The sequence below is a fragment of the Hypomesus transpacificus genome, chromosome 3 (genome assembly GCF_021917145.1).
Source record: "Hypomesus transpacificus isolate Combined female chromosome 3, fHypTra1, whole genome shotgun sequence".
In the NCBI taxonomy this organism is placed as follows: domain Eukaryota; kingdom Metazoa; phylum Chordata; class Actinopteri; order Osmeriformes; family Osmeridae; genus Hypomesus; species Hypomesus transpacificus.
In genome coordinates, this window is record NC_061062.1 from 13,726,663 (window position 1) to 13,740,594 (window position 13,932).

The 13,932-nt window shown below is 50.0% G+C and overlaps 1 protein-coding gene across 1 annotated transcript in view; it reads left to right on the forward strand.

The window, feature by feature from the left end:
• The window catches only part of mapkbp1 (mitogen-activated protein kinase binding protein 1), a 34,534-nt gene that overhangs the window by 12,712 nt on the left and 7,890 nt on the right, over positions 1-13,932 (forward strand). Inside the window, exons 4-18 of the mRNA XM_047017445.1 lie at positions 97-159; positions 613-670; positions 1,595-1,765; positions 1,980-2,117; positions 3,215-3,397; positions 5,820-5,980; positions 7,128-7,317; positions 7,761-7,898; positions 8,054-8,241; positions 8,783-8,874; positions 11,109-11,234; positions 11,426-11,496; positions 12,532-12,653; positions 13,508-13,583; positions 13,749-13,860. Of these exons, the coding sequence (XP_046873401.1) occupies positions 97-159; positions 613-670; positions 1,595-1,765; positions 1,980-2,117; positions 3,215-3,397; positions 5,820-5,980; positions 7,128-7,317; positions 7,761-7,898; positions 8,054-8,241; positions 8,783-8,874; positions 11,109-11,234; positions 11,426-11,496; positions 12,532-12,653; positions 13,508-13,583; positions 13,749-13,860 (1,889 nt within the window). The remainder of the gene's footprint in view (positions 1-96; positions 160-612; positions 671-1,594; positions 1,766-1,979; positions 2,118-3,214; positions 3,398-5,819; positions 5,981-7,127; positions 7,318-7,760; positions 7,899-8,053; positions 8,242-8,782; positions 8,875-11,108; positions 11,235-11,425; positions 11,497-12,531; positions 12,654-13,507; positions 13,584-13,748; positions 13,861-13,932) is intronic.

Genomic DNA, 13,932 nt, shown 5'->3' on the forward strand with positions numbered 1-13,932 from the left:
CGGTGTAAATCCACGTTGAGTGTTATTGAGTCATCAGTGTGTGTGTGTGTGTGTGTGTGTGTGTGTCTAACCTCCTGCCCTGCTCTACTTCCACAGATGTGTGGTGGTCCTGCTGAACCCCAAGAAAAACAAGCAGCACCACATCCTCAACAGCTCCAGGTGAGAATGCTGTCTGGCGACCCTTTGGGAACAAACGCAGGTTCATAGGTGCCAGGTGCACTTCCAGCCCTTGGATCCTTTGATGTTGTGCGTGTCCAGAACTCCTGTCCAGGCATCTCCTAACCCCTGACACTGGACCATTCCCCTAGCTCGCTCTGACACGCCCTGTGGGACATCACTATGGAAGCTACCACCCTACATGGCCTTCCTGTTCCTCAGACTAAATAACGCTGCCAAAAGTACAGTTGTGATTGTCTGAACCTCCTTACTGTTTACAGTGTGGGAGCTTTTTGAATCGTCAACACACTGTTCTGTGCATTCAACAGCTTTATTGACTCTGGTGAATGTTGTCATTGTCTCAATACGATCCAGCCTAGACAGGAAGTCCCACTAGAGACAGGAAGTGGTCACTTCAACAGTAAATGAACTATTTCCTGTTTTCCCTCCCCAAAGGAAGACCATCACCACGGTATCCTTCTCTCCAGATGGCAAATACGTGGTTACTGGAGAGGTGAGTACCTGACTCTCTGGCCTCAATACACAGGACTAGACTGGGCATGAAAAAGAAAGAATGAATAGAGTCTCCAGTTGATATTGAATGTAGTGCCTCTATGTGTTATGTTTTCAGAACAGTGATAGGTCAGACTGAGACTGGCTTAGTGTCTTCTGGAATGCCTTTAAGCTCTGTGTATACCAGTTAGAACTGTTGACTGTGTGTTTGACTGTGTGGATACAGAGAGGGGTGGGTCTGTAGGTGTTGTGAGGTCTGTATTGCTGTGTTTGTGTGCGTGTGTGTTTGTGTGTGTCTGTCTAATCTGCTCCTCCGGTAGCTCGGAGCTTAGAAGACAAGTGAGTGTGTGCTTCAGCGTTGCCATAGCAACAGAGGGCAAGGTGCCAGACTCTGTCTGTTGTCTGAGGGGAGAAAGTGAATACATGAAAGAAGGAGAGACACAGGGAACACAGGAAGGAAAGAAAGGAGATACACAGAAATGGGGGATGAGCTACTGAGAAGGGTGGAGGTGCCAGTAGCTGAAGCAGAAGGCCCCCAGCATGTGCCTGTCTGTGGCTGGGCTGATGCATGCTGGGAAATGCAGTCCTACAGATCCTCCTTCCTGCCCCCCTAATAGGAGACAGACTTCCCCAGCTGTCCCTGCAAGGTCATGCTGCTACGGAGCGCCGAGAGGGATGAAAGGATTGAAGAGAGAGAGAGAGAGAGAGGAGGGGAGAGAGGGGAGAAAGAAATTGCAGGAGATGAGCTGTTATGCATAAGATAGAGGGAGAACGAGGAGAGTGAAGTCTTGTTGACCCTGTTGAGATCACCATGTCCTGCCCTGAGCCAGCTTGTCTAATTACAGTTTCAGTTCACCGATTACCTCTGATTATCTCTCCCCCACCGCCCACTCCTCATGTGTCTCTCGCTCCTCCTCCTCCCCAGAGTGGGCACATGCCAGCGGTGCGTGTGTGGGACGTGGCAGAGCGGACCCAGGTGGCCGAGCTGCAGGAACACAAGTATGGGATCTCCTGCGTTGCCTTCTCCCCCAACAGCAAGTACATCATCAGCGTGGGCTACCAGCATGACATGATCGTCAATGTCTGGGCCTGGAAGGTACACACACACACACACACACACACACACAGATACACACATACACACAAATATATACACATAACATGCACTGTATACACACACAGTGAAGCATACACAAACATACATATGTACACAGTCTAAACACACGTACGATACACACAGACACACATTTGTACACACACACACACAGCTTTTAATGGTATGTTCTGTTGTGTTCATGTGCTCCTCTCAGAAAAACGTGGTGGTAGCAGCCAATAAGGTGTCCAGCAAGGTGACCGCTGTGTCCTTCTCAGATGACTCCTCCTACTTTGTTACGGCAGGAAACAGACATGTCAAGTTCTGGTACCTTGACCACACCAAGTCCTCCAAGGTAACGTCCAAGCAGATCACACGCACACCCCCCCCCCACACCATGTCCTCCTGTCTCTCTGTTCATCTCTCCAACTCTTCCCATCTCCATCCATTTCTCTCTCACTCTCTCCTCATCCCTCCTTCCACCTCTCTCAACCCCCCCCCCCCCAAGTTCAAGTTCAAGTTCAAGTCTTTTATTTGTCAGGTGCACAGAGCAACACAAGGTTAGACTGGGCACTGAAATTCTTAAGACAAGACAACGCAAGCACTTGGCATAACATAACATATAAGTACACAGAACAAATTTACATCTATGCTGAGCTTAGATAAGTGAACTTCCTAAATATACAGATAGCAATAAATAAACGACTATACTAACCCTAACACTAAAACTTCCTAAATTACAGATAACAATAAATAGTACGCTATACTAACCCTAATACCAAAAAAAAAAAAAAAAAAAAAAAAAAAAAAAACCTGTTACAACCCTATAAACTAATCTAACCTAAATGGAGTACAGTGCAGTAGTGCAAATTTACAGATCAGTGACTTTGTCAATGACCAAACAGGAGCCTGGTGGCGAGGTACAGTAGTGCAATGTTACTGAAAGAGCAACCAGTAGCTGAAAGTGACAGTGTATAAGTGACTAGTGTGCAGTAAAAATGTCCATATCAGTGTCCATTGAGAAGCCTGATGACCCTTGGGTAGAAACTGTAGTCCAGTCTGCGTGTGCGCGACCGGATGCTGCGGTAACGCCTGCCAGAAGGCAACGGGGTAAAGAGACTGAAGGATGGGTGGGAACAGTCTCTTAGAATCCTGCTGGCTTTCCTAAGGCAACGTGTGTGGTAGGTGTCCTGTAGGGCTGGGAGCTTCCTGCCGATGATGAACTCAGCAGAACGGACCACACTTCGTAGGGCCTTGCGGTCCCGGTCTGTGCAGCTCCCATACCACACTGTGATACAACCAGTCAGAATGCTTTCTATAGTGCATCTGTAAAAGTTAGTAAGGATGACTGAGTCCATACCAAACTTCTTCAGTCTCCTCAGGAAGAAGAGGCGCTTACGCTTACCCCCCCCCCCCCCCATTTCATTGTTTCGACCCTCTCCCTTTCTCCAGGTGAACGCTACTGTCCCTCTTCTGGGGCGCTCAGGGTTGCTAGGGGAGCTGAGGAACAACTTCTTCAGTGACGTGGCGTGTGGGCGGGGCCGCAAGGCGGACAGCACCTTCTGCATCACCTCCTCAGGGCTGCTGTGTGAGTTCAACGAGAAACGGCTGCTGGACAAATGGGTGGAGCTACGGGTAAGTCCCACACAGAGACACCTGCGGGCGTACTGACAGCTGCAATGTTCTGTCTTGTATCGATTCTTACCACACTGTACTATATCGCGTCAAATCTCTAGTGACTGGCCTTTTTCAAACAGTGGTGTTCCACCCTAATCTCTCACCATGTAAAAGTATGGCCACTGTCAGTGCAGTCAACACCAGAGCTAAGTACAGAGAAGGTTGCAGTTCATGTTGCTGCCCGTGCTTAGAGAGCTTTCCATGTAAGACTGGCCCCATCTCAAGCTTCTTGGCTGTGAAACTTGTCCTGTGTACTGGAGTTAACTGTACACGCTGTACACAACTTTCAGCTTCTCTTAGATGTTAATCCAACAGCTTTCCTGCCAGTGTGTTTGTGCGTGTGTGTGTGTGATGTGGCCCTGCTGCTGTCTAACACCAGCTCTACTCTGCTTCCTCTCTTCTGACTTTGTCCAGAAAAACGACTGTATCACAGTAAGTCAGCCAGTCAGCCCGCCTCCCCCACTCACTTATCATCCCATTGGATGGATCCGCTGGACACTGCAGTCAATCATGCTCACCTGTCTTCCCTATTGGCTGTGCGTCTTTGACTGGTGTTCATCATCATGTTCATGTTGGATGGTCTCTTCCAGCTGTTGCTGTCTGTCCATCCACTGTCTCTTGTCTCACCGCAGCTCAGAAGCTATAACCTCACTCACGCACCTCCACTGACCTACTGTACAGTAGCATGGCTGAGTTCACGTTCAGGCCCCAAGGCTGGTCTGAGCTGAACTGGGCAGTCATGCCACAACTAGTGCAGAAACAATACTGATGAACCATGGCTTCCAGTGTCAGGAGCCCTCTGACCACAATGACTCAGTTAGTCAGCCTCAGCCCTGAAGTGGGTCATCATGGCTACAGGGATAGTGTGGAGGGTTGGAGGGAGGGAGGGAGGGAGGGAGGGAGGGAGGGAGGGAGGGAGGGAGGGAGGGAGGGAGGGAGGGAGGGAGGGAGGGAGGGAGGGGGAGGGAGGGAGGGAGGGAGGGAGGGAGGGAGGGAGGGGGAGGAGAGGGAGGAGAGGAGGAGGGAGGAGAGAAGGACAGAAGGACAGAAGGACAGAAGGAGAGAAGGAAGGAAGGAGAATGAGAGACTGCACAATCATGCTTTTGTATCAGGCCTGGTCCTAACGCTGTGTGTGAGGGGAGTGAGAGAAAAGAGATGGAGAGTGTGTGACCAAACAAGAGAGAAAGAGAGAAAGAGGAAGGGAAGTGATGGTATGAATAAATAAATGGCTGATGGATATTTGGGGTGGGATGCAAATGACAAAGCAAAGGAAGGAATAAAGATATTTACAGATTTGTAATGGAGAGAAAGAGAGAGAGAGACAAACTATGTAAAACAGGCGGACAATACCAGCTCTGTGTGAGGAATAATCTACTGTTGCACCATCACATTCCAGCCTGCCAGGATCTGACCATCACCCTACTCATCTGATCACACACCTACACCCTCTGCCTCTCTCTGTTGAATTCCTATTTCATACAGTTGGTATTCAATACCAAGCAAGAATGTGTTTCCCAGAGTGCACTAAGATTCATATCTTCTTTAGACCTCCCTCGCTCTCACCGTCACATGACCCTCCTCTGTGTCCCCCACTAAACTCTGTCTGTTGGATGAACAGAACAAAGTTTCTCTCTGGTGTCTTCCCTGGTATCATGGTATTGTCAGTTGCGTGACTTACAGCAGATGCTAGCGGAGTACAGTGAACTTTGGCAATATGAGCTTAAAGAGGAATGTGTGAAAGATTTAGTCAATTTAGTGGTATGAGACACACAGCAAATCCCTGTATCTTGGGCTAGGGCCAGATAGACAAGCTGCATGCCTGAATCAACATTTAAACTGCATTGACGCATTCACAGCAGGTTTAACACTGATACTGCAATTTGTATTAGATTTTAATGTGCACGGTCAAGTGATCCAAGGATTAACACCCTCTTCAAAAAGAACTATATTATACTCCAATAGCATAGTAACTGGGGTAAGACACACAGTTGCTCCAACAGATTGGGGCCCTGGTTCTTTGAGGCCTGAATGAGCCAGAGCGTGTAGCCTGTGTGGGTAAGGAGCGTGTAATAGACTGGCTCTCTGAAGCTGCAGGCCCTCTGACTGCAGGTCTCTACTGGCTCTCTCTGACACACACGTACCCTGTGCTTAGTGCACACACCTTCATCATCGACTGGACCATCCCTTGGCTTTACTGTCTCATCAGTTCACCCCCCTCGGGACCCATGTGTGTGAGAGTATTGTGGGTGTATGTGAGGTGCACATTATACCTCAAATTCCATGGTTGGGTCTTCCACAGAATGAAAATGGTTACCAATGAGGGTTTTTCAAATGGTGTCTCTTTCCTCTCCTCCCCTCTCCTCCTCCCTCTCCTCTCCAGACCAGCCAGGCCACCTCTCTGTCTGTAACAGAGGATTTGATCTTCTGTGGCTGTGCAGATGGGACAGTGCGAGCCTTCAGCCCCATCAACCTCCACTTCATCTGCACCCTGCCGCGACCACACTGCCTGGGCTCTGACATCGCCAGCCTGGTGGAGGCCAGGTGAGACACACACAAACACACACAAACACACACACACACTTGGTCACATACACAGAGTACCCCCCCCTCTTCATAACGTGACTAACTGTGACCCGAGCCTTATCATGAATAGAGTCACAGTGGCAGAAGTCTGACTCTTCAGTGGTGTCTTTGTATCAGTTGGGAACAGCAGTGCATGGTCCCCTCGTAAGCCAGAGCCTGTTTGGGAGTCTGTGTGTGTAGGCTGTCTGGTCTTTCATACAGTACATAAACCATCACACATGGTTATTTAAATAGCCCCAGCTAAGCACAAACCTCCATGCCGTCCTCTCTGCTCCACCAGTCCTTCCAGATCTGGTGGGCTCAGATGGAGCTAGCTGGCAGCAGCCTGGATGCTTTATATTCCTGTTTGGTTCCCTCCTCCTCAGGGGCTTTCTAGATACAGTGGATGTTTTGTTAGAACCACAGGAAAGGAATTTTCCTTCATAAATATGTACGGAGAGTTCCAGAATAATGTTTCAGGCACGCAGGCCGTTTAGTGAGGTTGTCATGATCCACTGACACAAACATGGTAGAAATGTGCCGCAAACACGCGGCACAAACGATTAGTTGAGCATATGATTCAGAGGTTAAGGACAGAATCAGAGTTAGTGAAAGTACAAGATGGATTCCAGGACGTTAAAAACAATGTTGGCATCTGAGTTTCTGACTACTCCCTACAATCCCCTTCATGACGCGGTGGCAAGAGTCGTTTCAGTCAAGTGTTTCTAAGTCTCGTCTTGAGACTGCTCTTTCTGACTCCAGTCTTCAGGCTAAGCTGACCACTGGGCTGTGTATAGACACATCTCCATAGAAACACAGCAGTTTTTCCAGCAGGCTGACATTCCTGTCCCAGGAGGTCCTCGCCAACGATTCAGGAAAGGGAGCGCAGACGTTAAATCACCAGTGAAAAGATGCCAACTGGTTGCCAGTAGCTGGTGGTTTCCTACAGCCCTCTCAGCCCTGTAACATTTAACTGCTCCCTCTATCCTAATTCTCCTCCACCTGGTTGCTAGTTCCTGTTGGATTGTAGTCTGCATGACAAGATTTAGCCAACACATCAATTATTCAGTAAAATGAGATTCGAAAATGTCTTTCTCTCTTTCCTTTTCGTCCGGCCCCTCCAAAGCCACCTCTTCTCCCACAAGACCGACGCCCGCTTTCCTGACACGGTGGCGGTGACCTACGACCCCAGCAACCGCTGGCTCTCCTGCGTCTACAACGACCACAGTCTGTACGTGTGGGATGTCCGCGACCTGCGCAAAGTGGGCAAGGTCTACTCCGCCCTGTACCACTCCGCCTGCGTCTGGAGCACCGAGGTGAGTCTGGCCGCACGGGCAAGGGAAGCAGGGGGTAGGGGAAGCAGGTGGTAGGGGAAGAAGGGGGTAGGGGAAGCAGGTGGTAGGGGAAGAAGGGGGTAGGGGAAGCAGGGGGTAGGGGAAGCAGGGGGTAGGGGAAGCAGGGGTTAGGGGAAGCAGGAGGTAGGGGAAGCAGGGGGTAGGGGAAGCAGGAGGTAGGGGAAGCATGGGGTAGGGGAAGCAGGGTGTAGGGGAAGCAGGGAGTAGGGGAAGCAGGGGGTAGGGGAAGCAGGGGGTAGGGGAAGCAGGGGGTAGGGGAAGCAGGGGGTAGGGGAAGCAGGAGGTAGGGGAAGCATGGGGTAGGGGAAGCAGGGGGTAGGGGAAGCAGGGGGTAGGGGAAGCAGGGGGTAGGGGAAAAGGGAAGGAGTGTGTGACCAGGGGCTGTGGTGGTGTCCGTCCCCCAGGTGTACCCTGAGGAGCGAGGGGTGGACAAGCCCTGCCTGCCTCCTGGCTCCTTCCTCAGCTGCTCGTCAGACAACACCATCCGCCTGTGGAACACCGACGCACACAGCACCACGCTCAGCCGCAACGTCATCAGCAACGTGAGTCACACAGACGCACACTGCAGACGCACACTACAGACGCACACTCCAGACGCACACTCCAGACGCACACTCCAGACACATTGCACACATGGGTAAGTGTGTGTACCATGTAAGATGGATTTCCTCTCCCTCCTGTGCATGCTGCTCTGTAGGACTTGCAGAAGATCATCTACATGGACAACAACACGTCAGGCCTGCTGGACACGGAGTGTGTGGGCACGGCCAACACAGAGAAAACCCCGGACACCCACACCTCAGACACACGCACCGGCATCAGGACCATGGCTCTCAGCCCAGACGGACAGCACCTGGCCTCGGGAGACCGCAATGGCACGCTCAGGTCAGGAGGAAGATGATGATGAGGAGGAGGAGGATAGGAGGGATGATGATCATGATGATACTGGTGGTACTACTTCCGAGAAGTGCGGGGTATAAGATGCCTGAGGTCACAGTCTCCAGTGCCCTGTTTTCCAGTTGTTCTCCGGAGCCTGGCTCCTACTACAATTAAATCAGGCTAATTGGGCCTCTGAGAACAGGTTGTGTTGCCGTTTGGTTCTGAGCCCCAGAGACAGGTTATGGTCCACTCAGGCTTTAGCACAGCAAGCATCTTTCCACAAGGCCAGATAGATACATTACAGCTCAGCACAGGGACTTCTAACCCTGGTAGACCCAGGTACAGAACCCCCCCCCCCCCCCCTGCCACCTCTGTCTGAGCTGGGCTGTCAGGCAGGGGGACTGGGAGCGCTAGTCAGCACCACAGCAGCTCCTACTGAAGCAGTAATGGGACTTCCATTTGTCAAGAGACCATAGCAGCACGCTGAAGTATTATTTAGAGATGGAAAATGCCTTAAAGTTAAAAGACTGAGCTTTGTGTGTTTCAGGATCCACGAGTTGGAGAGCATGGAAGAGATCCTGAACGTCCAGGCCCACGACTCTGAGATCCTCTGTCTAGAATACTCCAAACCTGAAACTGGTGAGAGAGAGAGACATAGGGAGGGGAGAGGGAGAACGGAAGTGGGAGAGAGATATAGAGGAAAGAGCAAGGAACTGAGGAAGAAAGGGAAGGAGGCAGAAGTAAAAGAAAGTGGGAGAGGGGTAGAAGGATAGCGTGAGAAAAAGAAGATAGAGGAAAAGAGGGAAGGAAAAGGTAAGAGACAATCCTACCACTGCTCTGAGCACCAGCTACTGTAGAACGTCCAGGTGGTGGCCACATGCTCAGCCCTTCCTCCCACTCAAGCGAACCACCTCAAAGCTGGCTGTGATGGTGACTCAAGCAGAGCTTAATTCCTCTAGCCAAATATGAAGCAGCTTTTATAGGATTTAACTCCTCCCTAATTAACACCACAATGAACCACGTATTTCTCATGTGAGAAGCTGCTCTGCCACACTCCGTTTGGAGTGTTCTGCTCTGGGAGTGTAAGCCTGACGGGCTTGTGAATGGAGGCCGGTGCCATGTGGGGTATCGAAGGGACATTTACAGGCTGGTTAAAGTCGACTGGTCCTGGGAACAGGGAGCCAGAACATATGCTGCCCTGGCAGGGGGAGGGAGGGGGGGCGGTGGGGGGTGAGGGAGTGGGTGAGAAGTGGGGGAGGGGAGAACTCATGCTGGCACCAGCCCCGCCAGCCCCCCTCACCCCTCCCCATCCTCCCAGAGGCCAGCACATCTGAGGGGAGCAGAGGAAATATCTGGTTTATCTCCCCCTCTTGTTCGCTTCGCTCTCTGGTCACATATTAACACCTCTGGGGTGCTAATCGTCTACAGTAATACAAGCTTTTTGTTCTATGAGGCTGCTTCACACACAGATACACACACACCTGTACGTAGGCCTACTGTACACACACACACACTGTACACACACACACTGTACACGCACACACACAGAAAATCACAGTGTTTCCCACAGAATGTGATTATATTTGTGGCGGTAGGCAGGGGCGGAGTCAGACGTTGTCAAAATGTGGGTCTCAGGTTATGGTCCACTCAGGCTCTAGCACAGCAAGCATCTTTCCACAAGGCCAGATAGATACATTACAGCTCAGCACAGGGACTTCTAACCCTGGTAGACCCAGGCCAGAGCCCCCCCCCCCTGCCACCTCTGTCTGAGCTGGGCTGTCAGGCAGAGGGACTGGGAGCGCTGGTTAGCACCACAGCAGCTCCTACTGAAGCAGTAATGGGACTTCCATTTGTCAAGACTGATGTTGTAGTATCGGTTAGATGTGAGTGTAGACCGGGACTTCTTTGCAGTAATGCGAGCTGGAGTTGGACTCATATTGTTATATTTGCCCCCCCAAAAAAAAATCAAGCTTCTGAAATTCTAATAGAACTAAATTCTGACTGCTCGAATGGTGAAATTCAGATTCCAAAAATTTAAACAAAAAAATATTTGAGACGAAAAAAATCTGATTTCAACATCCGGGATCCATGGGGTTTAAATTTCAATATAAAGTATTCAAGGCCTTTAAAATTCAAATCATTATGTCACTGATTTGCTTCCATAGCTATCTAGCTAATCAATGCTCTGTGCACAGCTCTACATGTTAAACAGTACAAAAAATATATATATATATCAATGCATGGAAAACTGCATACATTTTTGGGAGCCTTCCATGCCCCTCTCCTCTGCGCTCCTCTCATGTGCAGCAGCCTGAGATATAATCAGTTTTCACTGGAGGAAGAATCCATGTTTATCGGATCCATGTTTGTGTAACAAGCTGCCTGTCCTAGGTGTAATGCAATTTCACCTGATGTGGGTGATTTAATCAGCGATCATGACCAGCCACTCAGTCACTCTCCACCCGGCCTTCTGGGAGGCTGCAGTGAATTCCCTCACAGAAGCACAATATCTGCAGTCTCTGAAGAGAATGATAAGTTACATGGTCTGCACATGGTGATCACGTGTCAGTAAGCAGCACAGTCTAGGCTCCACATGCTGACCCTGGATCAGCTGAACTCAGGAGGAGGCTGCCTGCTCATCAGAAACATGAGAGAGCTTGTTCTAATGAAGCACTTTGAACTGTCTGCTAGATGGAGAACATGTGTATGGGGCTGGGAATCTGGGGAGCGCTCCTGGAGTTAAGTGTAGAAAGTGTGTGTTTGTGGGGTCTGTGGATTTCATATGTGTTGTCTACCTGTGTGTGCGTGTGTATGTGTTTAATATGTGGAATGTCTCTTACCTGTGTGTGTGTGTGTGTGTGTGTGTGTGTCAGACATGAAGCTACTAGCCACGGCCAGTCGAGATCGTCTGATCCACGTGTTGGATGCCGAGCAGGACTACAGTCTGCTGCAGACACTGGACGAACACTCCTCCTCCATCACCGCTGTACGCTTCGCTGGTAAGGCTGCCTGACCACACACACACACACACAGGTAGAAGACACATTGCACATATTAAACACACACACCCCTAGGTTCCTCCTTCTAATCATGTAAAACTTTCTTGTGTAGCACAAGTCCAGTCTTTGAATTTGACTTTGAAGTTGTGATGCATGTTGACATTGTTTTAACGGCTCTCTCCTCCCCCCAGCCAACGAGGGCAAGGTGAGGATGATCAGCTGTGGAGCGGACAAGAGCATCTACTTCCGCACGGCCCAGAAGGTAAACATCTCTGGCTGCTGTGCAGCACCTGACAGGTTTGGCAGACGTGCCCCTCGCTAACACACACCCTCTCCAGCACACTTACCGGCGTATCACAAGCTCCTAGTTCAGAGTAGGATTTGACATCACAAACAAGCCTGAAGATCCCTTCAGTAAGGCTGCGCCTCATCTGAAGTCACTTCAAGGCTGTAAGACACAAGCCCGATAAGCCTCCTGCTTATCTTCTCATGAATCATGGAGGACTAGAAGTGCTGCGCATTAGACTGGGGGAGGATATCACATTTGTGGTATGGTCAGCATCCTAGCGTGACATCACTGCTGGGCGTTAAATCTCTTTCTTGCCCCCCACACACACAGATGATCTCTGTGTGTTCCAGAGGGATGCTGTAGGTCTAAGGGGGGGGTCTGACTTAATCCAGAAGTGGGTGATCCCAGGTCAGCACGGGGGAACACAACCGCAGCTTGTTGTTATGTAACTCAGAGTTGGACTGGCAGGGAGAGATTAGAGGGGAACTTCAGCTCTGGTATGAGGATGTTGAATCTAATTAAAGAGAGAGAACAGAGAGCCCTAACCAAGTGGAGAAGTCACGGCGACACAGTCAAACCCTCCACAGCCTTACAAGGTCACATGTTGTGGTAGAATGAGATTTGTCTTAGCAACAATACGGGGCCGGTTGCGTGGACAAAGCCTGCGATCGAGTGCTCTTATGTTTTAATGGACGTTTTCCCGGGGAGATGCTTGATGTTAGTCCAAGACCAGGTTTATTTTAGCCCAGTGGGAAACTGGCCCTCAGTCTTTTCAAACACAGCTAGTAAGAAAATGCCTCATTGGTTTAATGTTGCAACTAGAAGTCTTGATGGATGACTGGTAATGCTGTTGAAGCCACCATTAAGAACATGTGTCCCAATTTAATCCTGTAGTAAACTATGCACCTAGAGCTCTAAACATTGAAGTGAGAACATCACCTTTTTCTCAACCAGCTGAACAGACTGGTCTCAATGTGTCAGTGGCTAATCTTGACCTCTGGTTCCTAGACAAATGAGGGAATGGAGTTCACCCGCACGCACCACACCGTACGCAAGACCACCCTGTACGACATGGACATCGACCCCACCAGGAAGTATGCTGCTATTGGCTGCCAGGACCGCAGTATCAGGTAGGCACATGTTGTTGTTGTTGTTAATGAGTGAGTGTGAGTGTGTGTGTGTGCACATGCATTGGAACTCTCACGCCTCAGTAATCCATCAGACTGTGTAGTCATGTTAACAGTTTAGGGCTCAGGTGGGGTGGACAGGATGTAGGAAGGGATTGGGATGGATTATGCTCCTGTCTGGGCAGGTTGACGCTGAGAGAAGTACACTGTTTGTTCTTAAGGCAGGTACTTCATGTTACCTCTATTCTACTCTGCTTTCCTCTATTCTACTCTACTCTGCTTTATGCTCTGCTCTACTCTGCAGTTTTCTACCGTCTTTCTACCATAGGTTGGAATGTCAGTCAGAATTGGAGATAAAGCTAAGCTTCATTATCACATCATGTCAGGAATGTGGCAGAATTACGACTTTACTTATAGGCTGCCCCAAGCATTGTCTCTCCTTTCTCTTGTACTGGTCAGCTTACTCCATGACCTGTCCTGTAGTTTGAAAGCCATCATTGGCTTTAGTTTAACAAGACAGGACAGGCAGCGTGCTCTTGTTTTTCTTGTAAGAGATTTCAGAAGTGAATGGTTGACTGGCTGTCTTCCCCTGCACACCCCGCCTCACTCCCTTCCCTGGCCTTCCCTGACAGCGCCTCCCTGGGTTGGCTAGTGTACTAGTTTGACTGGGCCACAACTGTTTGGGCTTGCTGTAAGACTGCTCCCTGGTGGTCATAAGAAGAACACCCGTCAGACCAGTGTCTGAGCTTAGAGGTTGTGTACAGATGGACATGAATGTGTCTGTACAGCTGTGTATTGAGCCCGTGTCTTCGCCGCTTGACCTGTTCTCATGCTGCCTGTCTCCCTGTTCCTCTCAGGATCTTCAACATCAGTAATGGCAAGCAGAAGAAGCTGTACAAGGGCTCCCAGGGGGAAGATGGCACCCTCATTAAGGTAGCTACGTCTGAAGGCTTCCCAGGGCTTGGATCAAACCAAATCTCTGTACAGGTCCCTAGCTAACCCTAACCCTGGATGAGTGTAGCCATTAAGCTTGTGTGTCTCTGTGTGTGTGTCTCTGTGTGTGTGTGTGTGTGTCTCTGTGTGTGTGTTTGTGTTCAGGTCCAGACAGACCCCTCAGGACTATACGTGGCCACCAGCTGCTCAGACAAGAACATCAGCATCTTTGACTTCTACTCTGGAGAGTGTGTGGCTACCATGTTTGGACACTCGGGTAAGACTAGCCCCTCTCGCTCGCTCCCCACTTAACCCCCTGCCTGCAATCACTTCCTCTCAGAAGAGCGGT